At 42.8% G+C, this 13,802-nt stretch overlaps 1 protein-coding gene across 2 annotated transcripts in view; it reads right to left on the bottom strand.

The window, feature by feature from the left end:
• Nucleotides 1-1,071: 1,071 nt before the first annotated feature.
• DOCK4 (dedicator of cytokinesis 4) overlaps nucleotides 1,072-13,802 on the bottom strand; it is a 482,101-nt gene continuing 469,370 nt past the window's right edge. For both annotated transcript variants that reach the window (XM_081537146.1, XM_081537147.1), the window contains 6 exons: nucleotides 13,615-13,696; nucleotides 13,372-13,481; nucleotides 11,074-11,146; nucleotides 9,244-9,357; nucleotides 6,532-6,593; nucleotides 1,072-3,669 (listed from right to left, as the gene is read on the bottom strand). In XM_081537146.1, the coding sequence (XP_081393272.1) occupies nucleotides 3,220-3,669; nucleotides 6,532-6,593; nucleotides 9,244-9,357; nucleotides 11,074-11,146; nucleotides 13,372-13,481; nucleotides 13,615-13,696 (891 nt within the window). In that variant the 3' untranslated portion in view covers nucleotides 1,072-3,219. The remainder of the gene's footprint in view (nucleotides 3,670-6,531; nucleotides 6,594-9,243; nucleotides 9,358-11,073; nucleotides 11,147-13,371; nucleotides 13,482-13,614; nucleotides 13,697-13,802) is intronic.

Genomic DNA, 13,802 nt, shown 5'->3' with positions numbered 1-13,802 from the left:
TGAGATACTGCCAAAGCTCTGTTGAAGTGATGTTCTCTGTTATGTCAGTGGGCAGTGAACTCAGCCCTGTTCAGTTCAGTTCAGTTCAGTCGCTCAGTCGTGTCCAACTCTTTGCGACCCCATGAACTGCAGCACGCCAGGCCTCTCTGTCCATCACCAACTCCTGGAGTCTACCCAAACCCATGTCCATCGAGTCGGTGATGCCATCCAACCATCTCATCCTCTCTCGTCCCCTTCTCCTCCTGCCCCCAATCCTACTCAGCCCTGTATTGTCGATAAATTATGTTCGGATACTTGGGGAACTAGCACTTAACAATGTAGGGAAAGTGTGCAATATATGCATAGAGAAAAGACAAAAGGAATACGTAAAAACAATACTTACATTAGGGGACTGTCAAATTTTCAAGTTTTTTTTAATGGTATTATGTAATGAGGACAAGGTTTATTTCAGTTAATAACTAAGAATTCATTCTGGTAGAGCTATCTTTTAATGTGTAAGGATCAAATAAGGGCAAAGCTGTGTTACTTGTTATTTCCTTTGTTGTGTTTTGTAGAACAATCAATATCAATCCAGAGAGACTACTAAGGTAGAGAAAGAAGCTATTCGTATTGTAATTAGGCTTGTAGAATCGAAACACTTGTGGATTCAGTGGTGATGAAAATGTTCCCCAAATGCTCTAAAATCAGTTAATGTTGAGAAATAATCAGGAAGACATTGACAATGACCTTTAAGTGAGTTTTGGTATTTAATGGTATTTAATGGAGGCTTTAGCCAGTGGTTTGCTTAGCACTGTGTGACATAAATGTTGTAAATCTAACACAGCATAGATGCAGCTCACAAAATTAAAAGCCAGGCTTTATTAGCAAATTTGGTAGTCAATGGACTTTGCAGTGTTAAACGTATTTCCTGTCATTTTACGAACATCAGGGAGAAGGCACACCTGCAGATAGTTTGTGCAGCTGGCAGAAGCAGCACTCAGCTATCCCTTTTGTACATTTGGCAGTTACTTACACAGCTTCTGTTCAAGTAAGGGTATGCTTATGACAGGAATAAAGACAGAAATACCAAGATTAATCAGGTAATTTTATTTAATATTTACCATTCAGCAGCAACCAACATGAACATCTGGGCTAACAGAATCTCTTGAAATGTTCTGCCATATAGCTGCTTCAGAAATACACGCACATGATCGACTGTTCATTGCCCCAATTTTTTTTTTTTTTAAATGGATTCAAGAGCAAATAACACTGATTTACACTGTGCCCAAGCACTAGTCAAGAAATCTATTAAATTACAGAAGAAAAGGAAATCAAAGCTTTGTTATCTTAAGCATGTCACCTTATTTAAATGGAAGGAAGGCTTTACTTCTTTAAAGCAAAAGAAATATGTATCTTCCTATATATATAGATATATATATACTTAAGGATGTGATTGCAAACACAAAGTGTTATCATCAAAAGCAAAAGCTAGTTCAAGAAATTTTTAACTGAAAAACTTGCAAGATACAAAGCTAAAATTCATGTTCCTTTTCTCTATTAAGAATACTTTCACTAAACATAAATATTTTAACATATATTAATTTTTCTGACATTCAAAACTGTAGTCAATATGGCAGAATTATTGTTAAAAGCACATATGTACAAATATTCTTTTTCCATACATAAAGTATTTGGCATAATTATAACAATCATACTGCATCCACAACAGTTTGCTTTTATTTTTAATTTTTTTACACGTAATGGTATCTCTTATTAAAATTAACCAGTTATGTACAAAAATACTTGAACATTTATTATAGAAAACCTCTATAACCAGTCTCAACAGCATATACCTGCTGAATGGTTTCGAAGGGAATATAAAAAAGTGGTCACTGCCTTCTGGGTAAGCTATCAACAAAAACAAACACAGTTAAACTAAAATGAGCTTCCCAACAAAAGAGGGAAAATATTAAACAGTATGATTTAAAATACAGTTCATATCTATTGTCAGTTGAGTGTTATAAACAGTCAGTAAAGAAAACAAAGATACAAAATACATTACTACATACAAGGTGCTTTTTTCTTTTCACACTCTTATGACTGTGGCATTAGTATCCCTATCTAGATCTAAGATGCTATGTTGTAATGTTCAAGCTAGAGCAGTCTACAGCCATCCTCCTTCAACAAAAGGACAACAGGATTAGTTCAGAAGACAAGCCCCACTGGTAACAATGGAGTTGTGAGGAATTTCTTATTTTGTGCAGGACTGAAAGTTAATGCCCTTCCCTTTTGAAAGTCCTTTTGCCATTTAATCATGCTAACTTATTTTCTCTTTTTTCTTCATTTACTCTATTGATTTAATACTGTCCTGTATTGATTCCTGAATTCTTGTTAATGGGACACATTAATTTGTGCCTACTTAATACATGAACATCTCTTCAATGACAAATTGGGTAGTGGAAATTATCTAAGGAAGCACAAGATTCAAGTAAACATTTCTCCTGGGGTCTTTTGCTTCATCAACCTGATGGGAACTCTGGAAGTAAATTGCACCTTGAAAAGAAATACAGTAGATACCATGGTGTCAGGGTACTAAACGGTTTACCAACCAACTGGTATAGTAGCTTCTGAAGAATGTAGACAGCAGTCAAGGTCAAAAGCAACCTTAAGTAAGTATGTTTCAAGAACAAAACCGCTTCCAGTCCCAATCCTTGCAACTCCTTTAGTGTATATCTCACTAGCCAGGTTTAACTTTTAATTATGATGATGTGCATTCATTTGTCTGTTGATAGAAAGGGTCAGAAACAGAAGTCTTCTCAAGTAAGGACCACTGCCTTAGGATGTGCACTGACTTAATAAGTTTTCATGAAGTATCAAGTATTCAGTAAAAAGTATACAACATTATCACGCTTCGTATTGTTCGACAATATTTTACTGGTTGAGATTAAACTATGTAAAAAAAAAGTGAACATAAAAAGATACAAAAGAAGGCTTTATCACTATTTATCACTTTCAAACGAGAAATGTAATGAAATTCAGCCACACTTGGGACATCTGGCGTTGGGGATCAGTAACTTTTAATATTGTGCAACATTCTATTAAGCGAGTTTAAATTCCATTCATCTAAAGACAAATCTGAGTTAAGTTATTAAAGTGCCTACACTAAAGATGTCTTCTCACCATACCTCTTAATGTCTTGTAAACGGCAAAGAATGCGTCGCAGGGAAATAGAAAAGGGACTTATAACTGGGAGACTTTCCGGGGCAGGGGCCTGGGCCGCGGGCCGGGGTCCGTCCTCCTGGTCCCGTTCTCCAGGTGGCCCGACCGCGCCGCCAGGGGCTTGGGGGGCAAGGCGGGCGGCTCGGCGCTGACGGGGATGGAGAGGCTGTGAGGTAGCGGCACGGGGCGCCGCAGAGTCCGCTCGTACACGCTGTACGGCGGCGGCGTCTTGCTCTCCTTGCGCACTGGCTCCTCCGACCCGCCGCCGCCGCCGCCGTATCCCGGCCCCGACCCCAGGGGCGCCGCAGACGGTTCATTCACCTGATTTTCAAAGCCGGAGGTCTCGGACGTGCTACACCGGCTGAGGGACGAAATCCCACTGCTGTAGCTGCCCGACAGCACGGGGGAGTTGGAGACGAGTCCTGGGGAGTGGTACTCCACGGGAGAGGGGGTGAAGGACTGTACGGAGCCCTGTGCGGAGGGGAAACGGCAGAGCGTTCAGCGACAGGGTGATGGGCTCTGCTGTGTGCCCCGTCAAAGCCCAGAGGCTGAAGCCCTTCTCTCCCCCACCCCTGGGGAAGGCATGGCAGGCCCTGCCCTGGAGACTTCTGAGCTCTTGCCAGACTCAAAAGCTGAAGCCCCGGGTTGGCAGGCTATGTAGCCTGAGAGACCAAACGTTTCATCTGCAGTGTTTTTAAAAGCCTCAGTTGTTAATTTTGTAAAATAGGACGGTTTCCCACCAAATGTGCATTTTTTTAAACGCTGGAAGTTCTAGCAACACGGCTCACTTTCTCTTTCCGTAAAGAATCTCTTGTTGCTGAGCAGGGGCTGGCCCTTTAGATGGGGCCTGAATCCGTCCGTTTCCCACCATCACCACCACATCGCACAGAGGCCTCATTTGTTAACTGTCTATTGCCGCTGGCAGCAAAATCTGTACTTCCCTTTGGGCTTCCCTGGTAGCTCAGAGGGTAAAGAATCTGCCTGCAAGGCAGGAGACCTGCGTTCCATCTCCGGGTGGGCAAGATCCCCTGGAGAAGGAAGTGGCAACCCACTCCAGTACTCTTGCCTGGGAAATCCCATGGACAGAAGAGCCTGGCAGGCTACAGTCCATGGAATCACAAAAGAGTCAGATACAACTGCGTCACACACACACACACACACACACACACTCTCTCTCTCTCTCCCCCCTCCCCTTCCCTTAACAGGGCTCTGTGAAAAGAGGATTCTACTGGGAAATACTGCATCCTATGTACTCCTTGAGTCCATTCAAAGCCTATTAGCTCATTAAAGACTCACAATAAAGGAACCTCAATGACTTTGTTCAGCCCAGTGTTTGCTAAACTTATTTCACCACAGACCTTTTTTTTTTCCTCCTCATTTATCACATAATGGCCTATAAAACCAAGAAATGTTATCCTCAACTAACTTTACCTCGGTCTCTCTTTTTAAACATGAGAATGCTGGTAGACACAAATCCTTTCATGTATCAGGAGCCTAAGATCAAGAATGGCCAATTAAAAGATCCAAATTCTGTTTTTTTTTGTTAAAAGTTAGACCCCATGTGCAAAATAGGGCAGGTAAACTGAGTCTTCTCCACGGGGTTAATTCCCTCATTTAATTGCTGAAGAAAACTCTTAAGGAGTTTTCTGCATTCTAAGCACAGCAAGAGAAGGGGAAGACGGGAGGATGAGATGGTTGGATGGCATCACCGACTCTATGGACATGAGTTTGAGCAAGCTTTGGGAGTTGTAGATGGACAGGGAAGCCTGGCGTGCTGCAGTCCATGGGGTTGCAAAGAGTCAGACACAACTCAGTGACTGAACTGAAGCACAGCAAAGCTAGTAACTTGGTAGCACTACACCTTCTAATGTCACCCGGAGTTACAACACAATGTTTCATCTTTTCAAAGCCTGATTTTGTAGATACTGCTACAAGGCTACCCATGGCCAGCATGAACACAGGCATGTCTGTGGAAAGAAGAGTATACACCACTTTGCTAACTATTTGGTGGCTACTTGAATATTTTCAACTCTTTGATTCTATTATTAAAAAAGAATAATTCCTATTTTTATCTGATTACTAATTTGCACAATCAAGTTAAAAAATGCATATGTGAATCCCATAGCAACATGTGGGGTTCTTTGCGAGTAAGGGGAAATGTAACGATGCGGAAACACCTTGTTGCTTTGTTTCCATCACATTAAGATAACAGTCTATGGCTCCCAGGGCGAATGCAGTCCCATGCACTTTACAATTAACAGCTGCATGGCAGTATGACAACCAAACCAGCAGATAATTTGCACCCACTAGCAAATTTTGACATCAGAAATGTCGGCAATGCAAATCACGCTTTTTTTTTTTTTTTTTTTGCAATTTTCTCCACTGCAGGGGGAGAGGTGTGGGGGAGGGGAGGTTTCCTTCCAGATTTTCAATTTCTACCAGCAACAATCCTGAGTACCACAGATGCACAGGATCACAATCTGCCCCTATGTGTTTCCAGAAGCTAATTTCTCTTTTTCTTTTACATTAGTTAGAAATGTCTCATCAACAAAAAGGACACAGAGCATGCAAATCATTCAGGTACAAATCATTCTTTCCACAGTCACTTCATCTTTAAGCCTCTGGTGTAGCAGCTCTGAACACCTAGCTATCTCTGAATGCACCAACAATCCTTGCAGCCAGTCTGATTCAATTTGGATAGAGACTAAATGTTATTCTTTACCTTCATGAGGAATTTTGTATGTTTAGAGATGTTAAATAGTCTATGTCTTCATATTAAATCAAATGTCTGACCTTTAAAGCGTTCCAGTTTGTTTCCCAGAGATTTTAAAATTCATTTTACTGTCTGGTTTTTCATGATCAAGTATGTATCTTTAATGTAAATGAAAGCTTTGGTATAATATGTTAAAAGAGAAAAAGTTGGGTTTGGCATTTTCAAAATGAGTGAGACTGATGAAAAAGGCACTTGAGAATATTTAGTAGATCTTGATTATTTTTCAACTTAAGTGTTTGTTTTTGATGTGCCTTAAACTAAAAGATAAGGCTGGCAATGTCCTAGAAGATACCTAGGGACCATTTCTTTCTAATTCAGTGTATATACTCACTCTAGTTTGTACATTCTCATTGCCACCATTTGGAGAAAAAGGCGAATAATCTGAAACCAAACAGCAGACTACCCAAAGGGAAAGTCTAATGTTGTTTTCTGACCCATCTTCCTCTCCTCCTTCTATGTTCTCTGCCTGGTCTTTGTAGATGAAAGCACCTCATTGATGTAACGGGGGAAAAAGTAGCAAGGGCCCAATTTCTAGCTCCCATCTAAACAAGAGCCTGTACCTTCAGTGGAGATCGCCCAGCAGGCGAGGGGGATACTGACGCCGTGTGTCTTGCTGGTGAAGCTGTGGAGAGAGAGATCAGTTCAGAAAACCAGACAGCTGACTACCCGAAAAAGCCCTCTGTATGTACAAACCCATACAGATGATCCAGTGCACAAGGATCTAGGCAAGGGGGGGCGTGGGTGGAGAGACTAAATGGTGCCCACCCAAAATGGATCCCCCACAAAGGATGGCAGCTCCAAGACACGGGGTAATCAGTGAAAAGTCACCAGAGCACACATGATGGTTTAACCAAGTGTCTGATCCAGCGTCCTTTCCACTTTCTCAAAGCCCAGACGCTTTTCTGCCACTTGGTCTATTTCAAAAGGTGCTTTTATGCGTGAGGTGTCAGGGAGCAGACTTTGGGCTGAGCAGGAATGGGAAGATACAGGTCACCCTGGCAGCTTAGAATAGGTCCCTGGGAATGTACTGACATCATTCTCTTCTTTCACCCCCCCACCCACCCCCGCAATATTCCTGAAATTGACAGAAAACCCTTGGCCACATCCATATAAAAGGTAACAAGTTTTCCATTTTTCTCCCTAATGTCTGTGCTTGGGTCTTCCTTTATCTCTAGGAGGTGATACCCTATGGATGTCATCATTAAGATAAGAACCCTTTCTTTGTTTCTCCCACTGGATTTTCAAGCCCTACACCTGGGACAAGGCCAGTGTGATGACACTGCCCTGTGTGTGCACTTGTGGACCAAATCCAGCTCTCTAAAGCGTAACCACACATACGACAGCCAGCTGTGACTCTGTCAGCATGTGAGTATACGCCAGATTTCCCAGGTCTGTCTACAGAGTTTTCAGTGGGCTCAGGGTTTGCTGCTCTGTGATGAGCTGCCATTCTCCCAGCTGTCACAGTGGGGTTTGCAGCTCATAAGAAAACTACAGAAAGGCCGGAGGGAAGACGGACAGTTGCAGATCCCACCAACAGTGACCACACAGGATGACGTGAGGACAGACCATGATAGCAATCAGTGCGGAAGGGAAGGCAGCACTGCCAAGGTAACCAGGGAGAGGTATGGTCACCCGCGTGCTCTGGGCTTAAGGGACTAGGGGGAGTGGCCGGTCCCCACCCTGTGGGGTTGTGCAGATCTATCTTGCGTGCTAGGGCATGCTGTCAGCACGTGCCATGTTCCATTGCCACTGTTAGTTGTCCTGTCCCATCAACTGTGGGTGCTGAGTATAGAATAAGAGCATGGACGTCTAGAGAAGCACATCTTGATTGAGAAATGGTGTTTTTATTGTCTGGGACCCTCTTCCTCTCAACTTAGGCATTCCCTGACACCATCACTGTGGACTACCCAGCAGCCCCTGCACCCACTGCATGTTTAGAGCGATGTTTCTCTGGAAAAGACCTAAAATAGTTCTATCCCTGTCCTTGCCTACAAGGTAGAATTAGCCTAGGAACCTAAGTACCATGAATATTATTGTCCCTTAGAAAACACTTTTCCAGTTTCCAACTTTAGGGACACAACCAGGTTTAAACTGGAGGTTGCTTCAGTGTACAAACATCATGAATAAAACACCAAGTACTGGTTGGTGAGTTTTAAACTTCCATGGTCACACTGACCTAGCAATGCAGATGATCAAGTAAGGCTACAGTTATTTCTTGTTATGTTTGAAGATCTCACATGTCTTTCCAAATCTACTGGCAACTTCTAGCTTTGGAAAGTACAAAACAAACTGGGTAGCATACAGTTTATTTTAAAAAGAGAGTCATTTTTCTTTTTTTGGTGAAAAAAAAACAACTAGAAAGATGTTATAAATGCAGCAAATGAAACATGGATGATCAATCCAGAAATCCATGAAAAACATAGTGTCATATTTTCTCATGCCTTTAGGCTAGTTGTATTTGTAAAGCTTCAAAACGACTCTAAATATAGGTGAAGTGTTGAAAAAGCTCTCCCCATCAACAGGGTACAGTTAGTAAAGTGCAACAGCCTCTCATAAAAACTGCCCTCATATGCAGGTCACCCAGCAATGGCTTGTTCAAGAGGAAAGGGGGTCCATTACTGTTATAAACTCAGAAAGGAAGTTTCTTAAGAATAATTTTCAGCAGTTCTCAAAATTTAGAAAGGTTTGGTACAAGACAGATTCTAGGGCTTTGGCCCAGATACAGTAAAATTCTGATTCAGTAGGTCTGCTGCTTAACCACCTCCCTAGGAGATGCAGTGCCTTGAATGAACCCTTTAAGAAAGATGACCCTGAAATACAGTCTTGTCTAAGCAGTAGGTGCAAGGTACTGGTTAGTTGTTCTCCACAAGCCTATCCAAATCACAGTTAGTCAATCCTATTCAGGGACAACCTGAAACTGGGGCATCAGTCCTGCAGAAAGTGGCTGGAGTTAGCAGAGGTTGATAAGAATGAGGTGATTCAAGCGAAGAATAGAGAAAATGCTAGTGGTTCAGCAAGGTTAGGGTGCCCCCTGCAATTCTGAGGATGGTACCTAGGAAAAGAACGTTCTACAGTTTAGGAATGGTGCCCTCGTGGACTTAGTGTAACAGGAGTTGAGGAAAAAGAGGGAACACTGCAGATGAATTCTGTAGCTACTGCTAAGGCTTTTACCTTGGACACATCAAATGCCTACCTTTCTGAGGAATTCAGGTCGGAGTAGTCAATAAAAGTTATTTTTATAAAAATGATTGTTAAATGCTTCAAATACCCACCAGTCTGTGTGGGTCGTGGAGGGACGGGGGGAGAGATAAGCTTCCCACCATCTGCTATGGTCTTGGCTTCCTTCCCACTGTCCAGGCTCCAGCTGCTAGGGGTGGGGTTCACAGCTGGAAGGGAATAACACAGCTAAAATCACATGGTCTGCGTCACCCTGTGAACACTCAATCTTAGAAGTCAGAACTATCCAGAATGAAAACATCAGCTGGATTAAAAATAATAATAAGGAAACTTCCTAAATGCGAACCCTTTATTTAATTGCCCATCTCACAATTATAGTTGACATTTCATTGGGTGATAGCATGTCTCTCTCTTTTCCCCTCAAGCAGTCAGAACTACAAATCTCGACAAAAGAGTGTAGAAATTTGAGATTTACAAATGTGTTTAGATGTTGGATAACAGATGGAAGTCACTCAACTATTTTAAAACTGGATTTTTAGTGGAATTTTCTGGACAAATAGCACCCTAAAAGGGGGAAGGCAGTGGATGCTAATATCTCCACTGCCTGGCAGAATTGCTGGCAAGAAATAGCCACCCCACACCATCCTGTTGGCCCTTGTTCCTCAAGTCAAAGGGCTATAGTGGAGAACGTCCTAAAAGAATAATTTGGAATGCTGACAGTATCATTCCCTTTTTGTAATCCACCTGCTCCACACTTCAGTAAGATGAAGAAATATGGAACAACCCCGTTAGGAACAAGGGCAAGACATACAAGGTTATAAATAGCTGCTCTGAGAGGAGGTTTACAAAATCAAGCCTTTGGAGAGTTCCAGTCTCTTGCTCGTTGAGCAGACACTGCCACCTGGTGGACAGAGCCAGAATTTCAACATTTTATGATTATCTCACCACTTTAATTGGATGGAACCACCACTGGTAAAATACATTTCCTCTGGTCCTTTAAAAGATGCTTTGTGGGTTTTCTTTGGTAGAAGAGGTAAGAAAACGACCACATTTCTGAGTTATACAGACAAAGATCAATATTTGACTTGCAGCTGTAAAGCAAAATGTGTGTTTTAAAATAATTTAGGCTACAGTCTTGCTGATTCCTATCTCCCGAGGAAAGTTTTAATGTATCGGTGTACTCAAATGAGATCTTAATGGGGACAATTAAAATGCACTTGACAGGGATGTGTCATTAGTGACTGTTAATTTGCTGGCTCTGGGACTGCTCTGATTTTTGAGGCTGATTCTGGAAGGTGAATGAGTGCCTTACTGCCAGTCCCCATCCCCCTAGCTGAGGAAGTCACATTTAATCCACTCTTCTTCCTCTGCTGTGTTGCACAGACCAATGCTAATTGGCTATTAACTGCTATGCATATGTTGGTTTCTCGTTTTTCATGTGACCTTGAAGCAGGGCACACTCCATTATGCACTGGATTGCAAACTTTCAATAGCATCTGAGTCACCTACAAGCAACAGACGAGCTGACTGAATGAGCTTGGTAAGGCAGACACAAAGTGGGACCAAGGATCCATCTGGGAAGGTGCTTACTTTTGTTGTGTCGAACAAGTAGCCTAATTGGCCACTTTGTTTCAGGTAGCGCAGGGATTGCCTCAGTGACTCACTGAATGACACCAAAAGTCATTAAACAGAGGAGTCCCTACCTTGTTCAGATTCTACTGTTAAATCCTACAAGAAAACAGTTTGTGAAGAATGTATCAGAAATAACTGTCTTCCATCTATCCCCTAAAGAGCAGATCAGTCCTGATCATTAAAGGTCTGCACATCTGCCTTCCACAGGGACACACGGGCAACTGGAGGAAATGAAGACAGAACCCACTGTTAACACATTCCATGACTGACGGAGACGCTGGCTTCATACCCACCTTTCTCAGGCACAGAAAGATTGGGGTCACTGCGTGGCAAGGCTCCATCTCCAATGTGATTAAACAGCAGCCTCTGGAAAGGCACAAGAATCTATTTTTATGGTACAAGATACTGACAGGTGACATCTTCTAGAAAACGAGATGATTATTTGTGTATACTAGTGCTCAGTCGTGTCCGATTCTCTGCGACCCTCTGGACCCGCCAGGCTCTTCTGTTCGTGGAATTTTCCAGGCAAGAATGCTGGAGTGTGTTACCATTGCCTACTCCAGGGGTCTTCCCAACCCAGGGATCTAACCCACAGCTCTTGTGTCTCCTGCATTGGCAGGTGGGTTCTTTACCACTAGTGACACCTGGGAAGCCCTTACTGAACCTTTTGTTTTAAAAAAATGTTTCATATGGCAAAATAAGCCATATAAAACATTACTGGCTTAACATGGTTGATGATTGGCTTATCATTATTGAATTATTGTTCAATGATGACTCAATTATATTTAAGGGAAAAAAAGGAGAAGACCCTTAGGTTTCAAACAGTGTTTCTAAACGGTGTTTTATAAGTCTATACAGGATTTCAGATATTGGGTTGGGTAAAAAGTTCGTTTGGGTTTTTCCATACCATCCTCAAATGAACTTTTTGGCCAACCCAATATAACTGGCAAATAAACTTTTGTAACAAAATATGGAAAAAATAAGCAGTAAGTAGCAGTTAAGCTACAGTGCTCTTTATAAATACAAATGCTAGACTGGCAATATAAAATGTAAGTAAGGAAGAAGAAATATTAGCTCAAAAAATCTCTAGTCAATGAACTTTACATTTTAAATCCTAGATTAGGTTAAAACATATGAAATGGTTAGTATGTTGCAATTTTTAACCCACAAAAATGCCAGTTTTACACAGTTCTACCTAATATATTAAATGAAAGGCACCAAGTCCTTAAAAGTAGATACACCAGAGGAATGTGTATTATGGAAATTTTGGCAACACACTGCTTCAAATTTTACCAAAAGCAGAAAACTTGAGAGGCTGATCAGGAAGTTCCCCACGCTGGTGACCTGCTCTCCAGGAGCAGAGGGAGCAAACTGAAAGTCCTGTGCAACATCAAGTAACAAGGGGAAATTAAACCAGTCAGCTGGTTCAGGAAAATGCACTCAGGTACAGTTTTTGCAACACGTCAGTGCTGTGCGGATGGGGTATCCTGGAACTTTTGGGAAGATCACACAATCAGCAAAGAGAAACCAATCCAGACAAATCCGCCTCATTCTCATCCATTTCCAGATGCAACTACATACAGCCTTCTGCCAGGATGGTGTGGAAAACCAGAAAATGAGCTGGAGGATAAATAACTATTATTCTCTGCTCCTGAGTTATCCACAAATAATCAATAAAACTCAGGGCTCCATAGGAATCTTTACCTTTGAAACCCGGCTTCAAAGTGCTTAAAGGGCCCAGAGGATCAAAACATTGGCCCTGCAGTCACTGAGGCTGAGAGAGATCACCGCAGAGCCAGGTCTGAGCAGGGTGGAGAGGGCTGCGGGGGAGGCCCCAGGGTTTAGCCACTTCCTCCTCAGTGCATTTAAGAACAGCGGAGGCAAAAAGATAGCTCTTCACTCCTGGATACTTCGGTAAGCAATCTGTGGCAGCCATGCTTCTCAAGGATCTTTGGCTAATGTAAGAAGTTCCTTCAAATTTCTGCTACAGACAATGCAAGCAGACCCAGGTGGTGCTTAGTGGTAAAGAACCCGCCTGCCACTGCAGGAGACATAAGAGATGCGGGTTCAAACCCTGGGTTGTGAAGATCCCCTGGAGGAGGGCATGGTAACCCACTCCAGTATTCTTGCCTAGAGAATCCCACAGACACAGGAGCCTGGTGGGCTCCTGTCCATGGGTTCACAAAGAATAGGACATGACTGAAGTGACCTAACACGAAGTACAGGGAGTTCCTCCAAATTTCTGCTACAGACACATGTAGACAGACACCCCTGTCCCTAACTCATTCACCCATGACCCCTCTTAATGTTCAAGTGGCAGCAACAAAATAGTCAGATCAAAGTGGGTAAATTCATTTCCCAATTCCCTCTCAACTTTACAGCTCAGGCAACCACCCAATATCCACATCAGATTTGACAGTTCACACAGAAATTCCTAACAGGCCTGGGGCCGAGGTATGGACTTCACCCAGCTGGACTAGTCAACATGGCCCATCTGGTGGTCTCTGGAAGCTGCCATGACTTTCTGCAGCCCTGTAAGTAACATCCAGACTTTTCCTTGTTTCCTAGAATTTCCATCCCACAAACACTACCTGAGAAGGTTCCACAGGTGTCGGATAGATGGCACTGCATGGCCGCTCTCTTGGGGACAGGCAAGAGTTTTCTCTGGAATGTTTGTGTTTGTCAGACAACAAAGGAGAAGCTGGGAAGAGATGGAAAGAGAGGCTTGTCAGGGTGGTGGTGAGCTGGGACCGTTTGGAGGAGAAAGCCTGAGCCTGCGGGAGGCTGGAAGGTCCTCGGGGCACTCTCAGTCCACCCCACACCTTGGCACTGACCTCTGGCACTCGAGGGAGCAGAACTTGTCACATTAGGCGAGGCGGAGTGAGTAGAACTCAAGCTTGAGGTAGATGGACTTGGCTGGAAAACACAGAGCTGTTATCAGATACGGCTTAGAGGTTGCAGACTACAATGACACATTTGAAACAAAATCACCATTTTTTTTTTCAAAGTAGCAAGAAAAAAA

Source organism: Giraffa tippelskirchi, chromosome 10 (assembly GCF_054371585.1).
Source record: "Giraffa tippelskirchi isolate mGirTip1 chromosome 10, T2T-mGirTip1v1.2.pri, whole genome shotgun sequence".
Taxonomy (NCBI): domain Eukaryota; kingdom Metazoa; phylum Chordata; class Mammalia; order Artiodactyla; family Giraffidae; genus Giraffa; species Giraffa tippelskirchi.
Note: the sequence above shows the minus strand (reverse complement) of the source record. Positions and strands in the feature narration are given on the sequence as shown.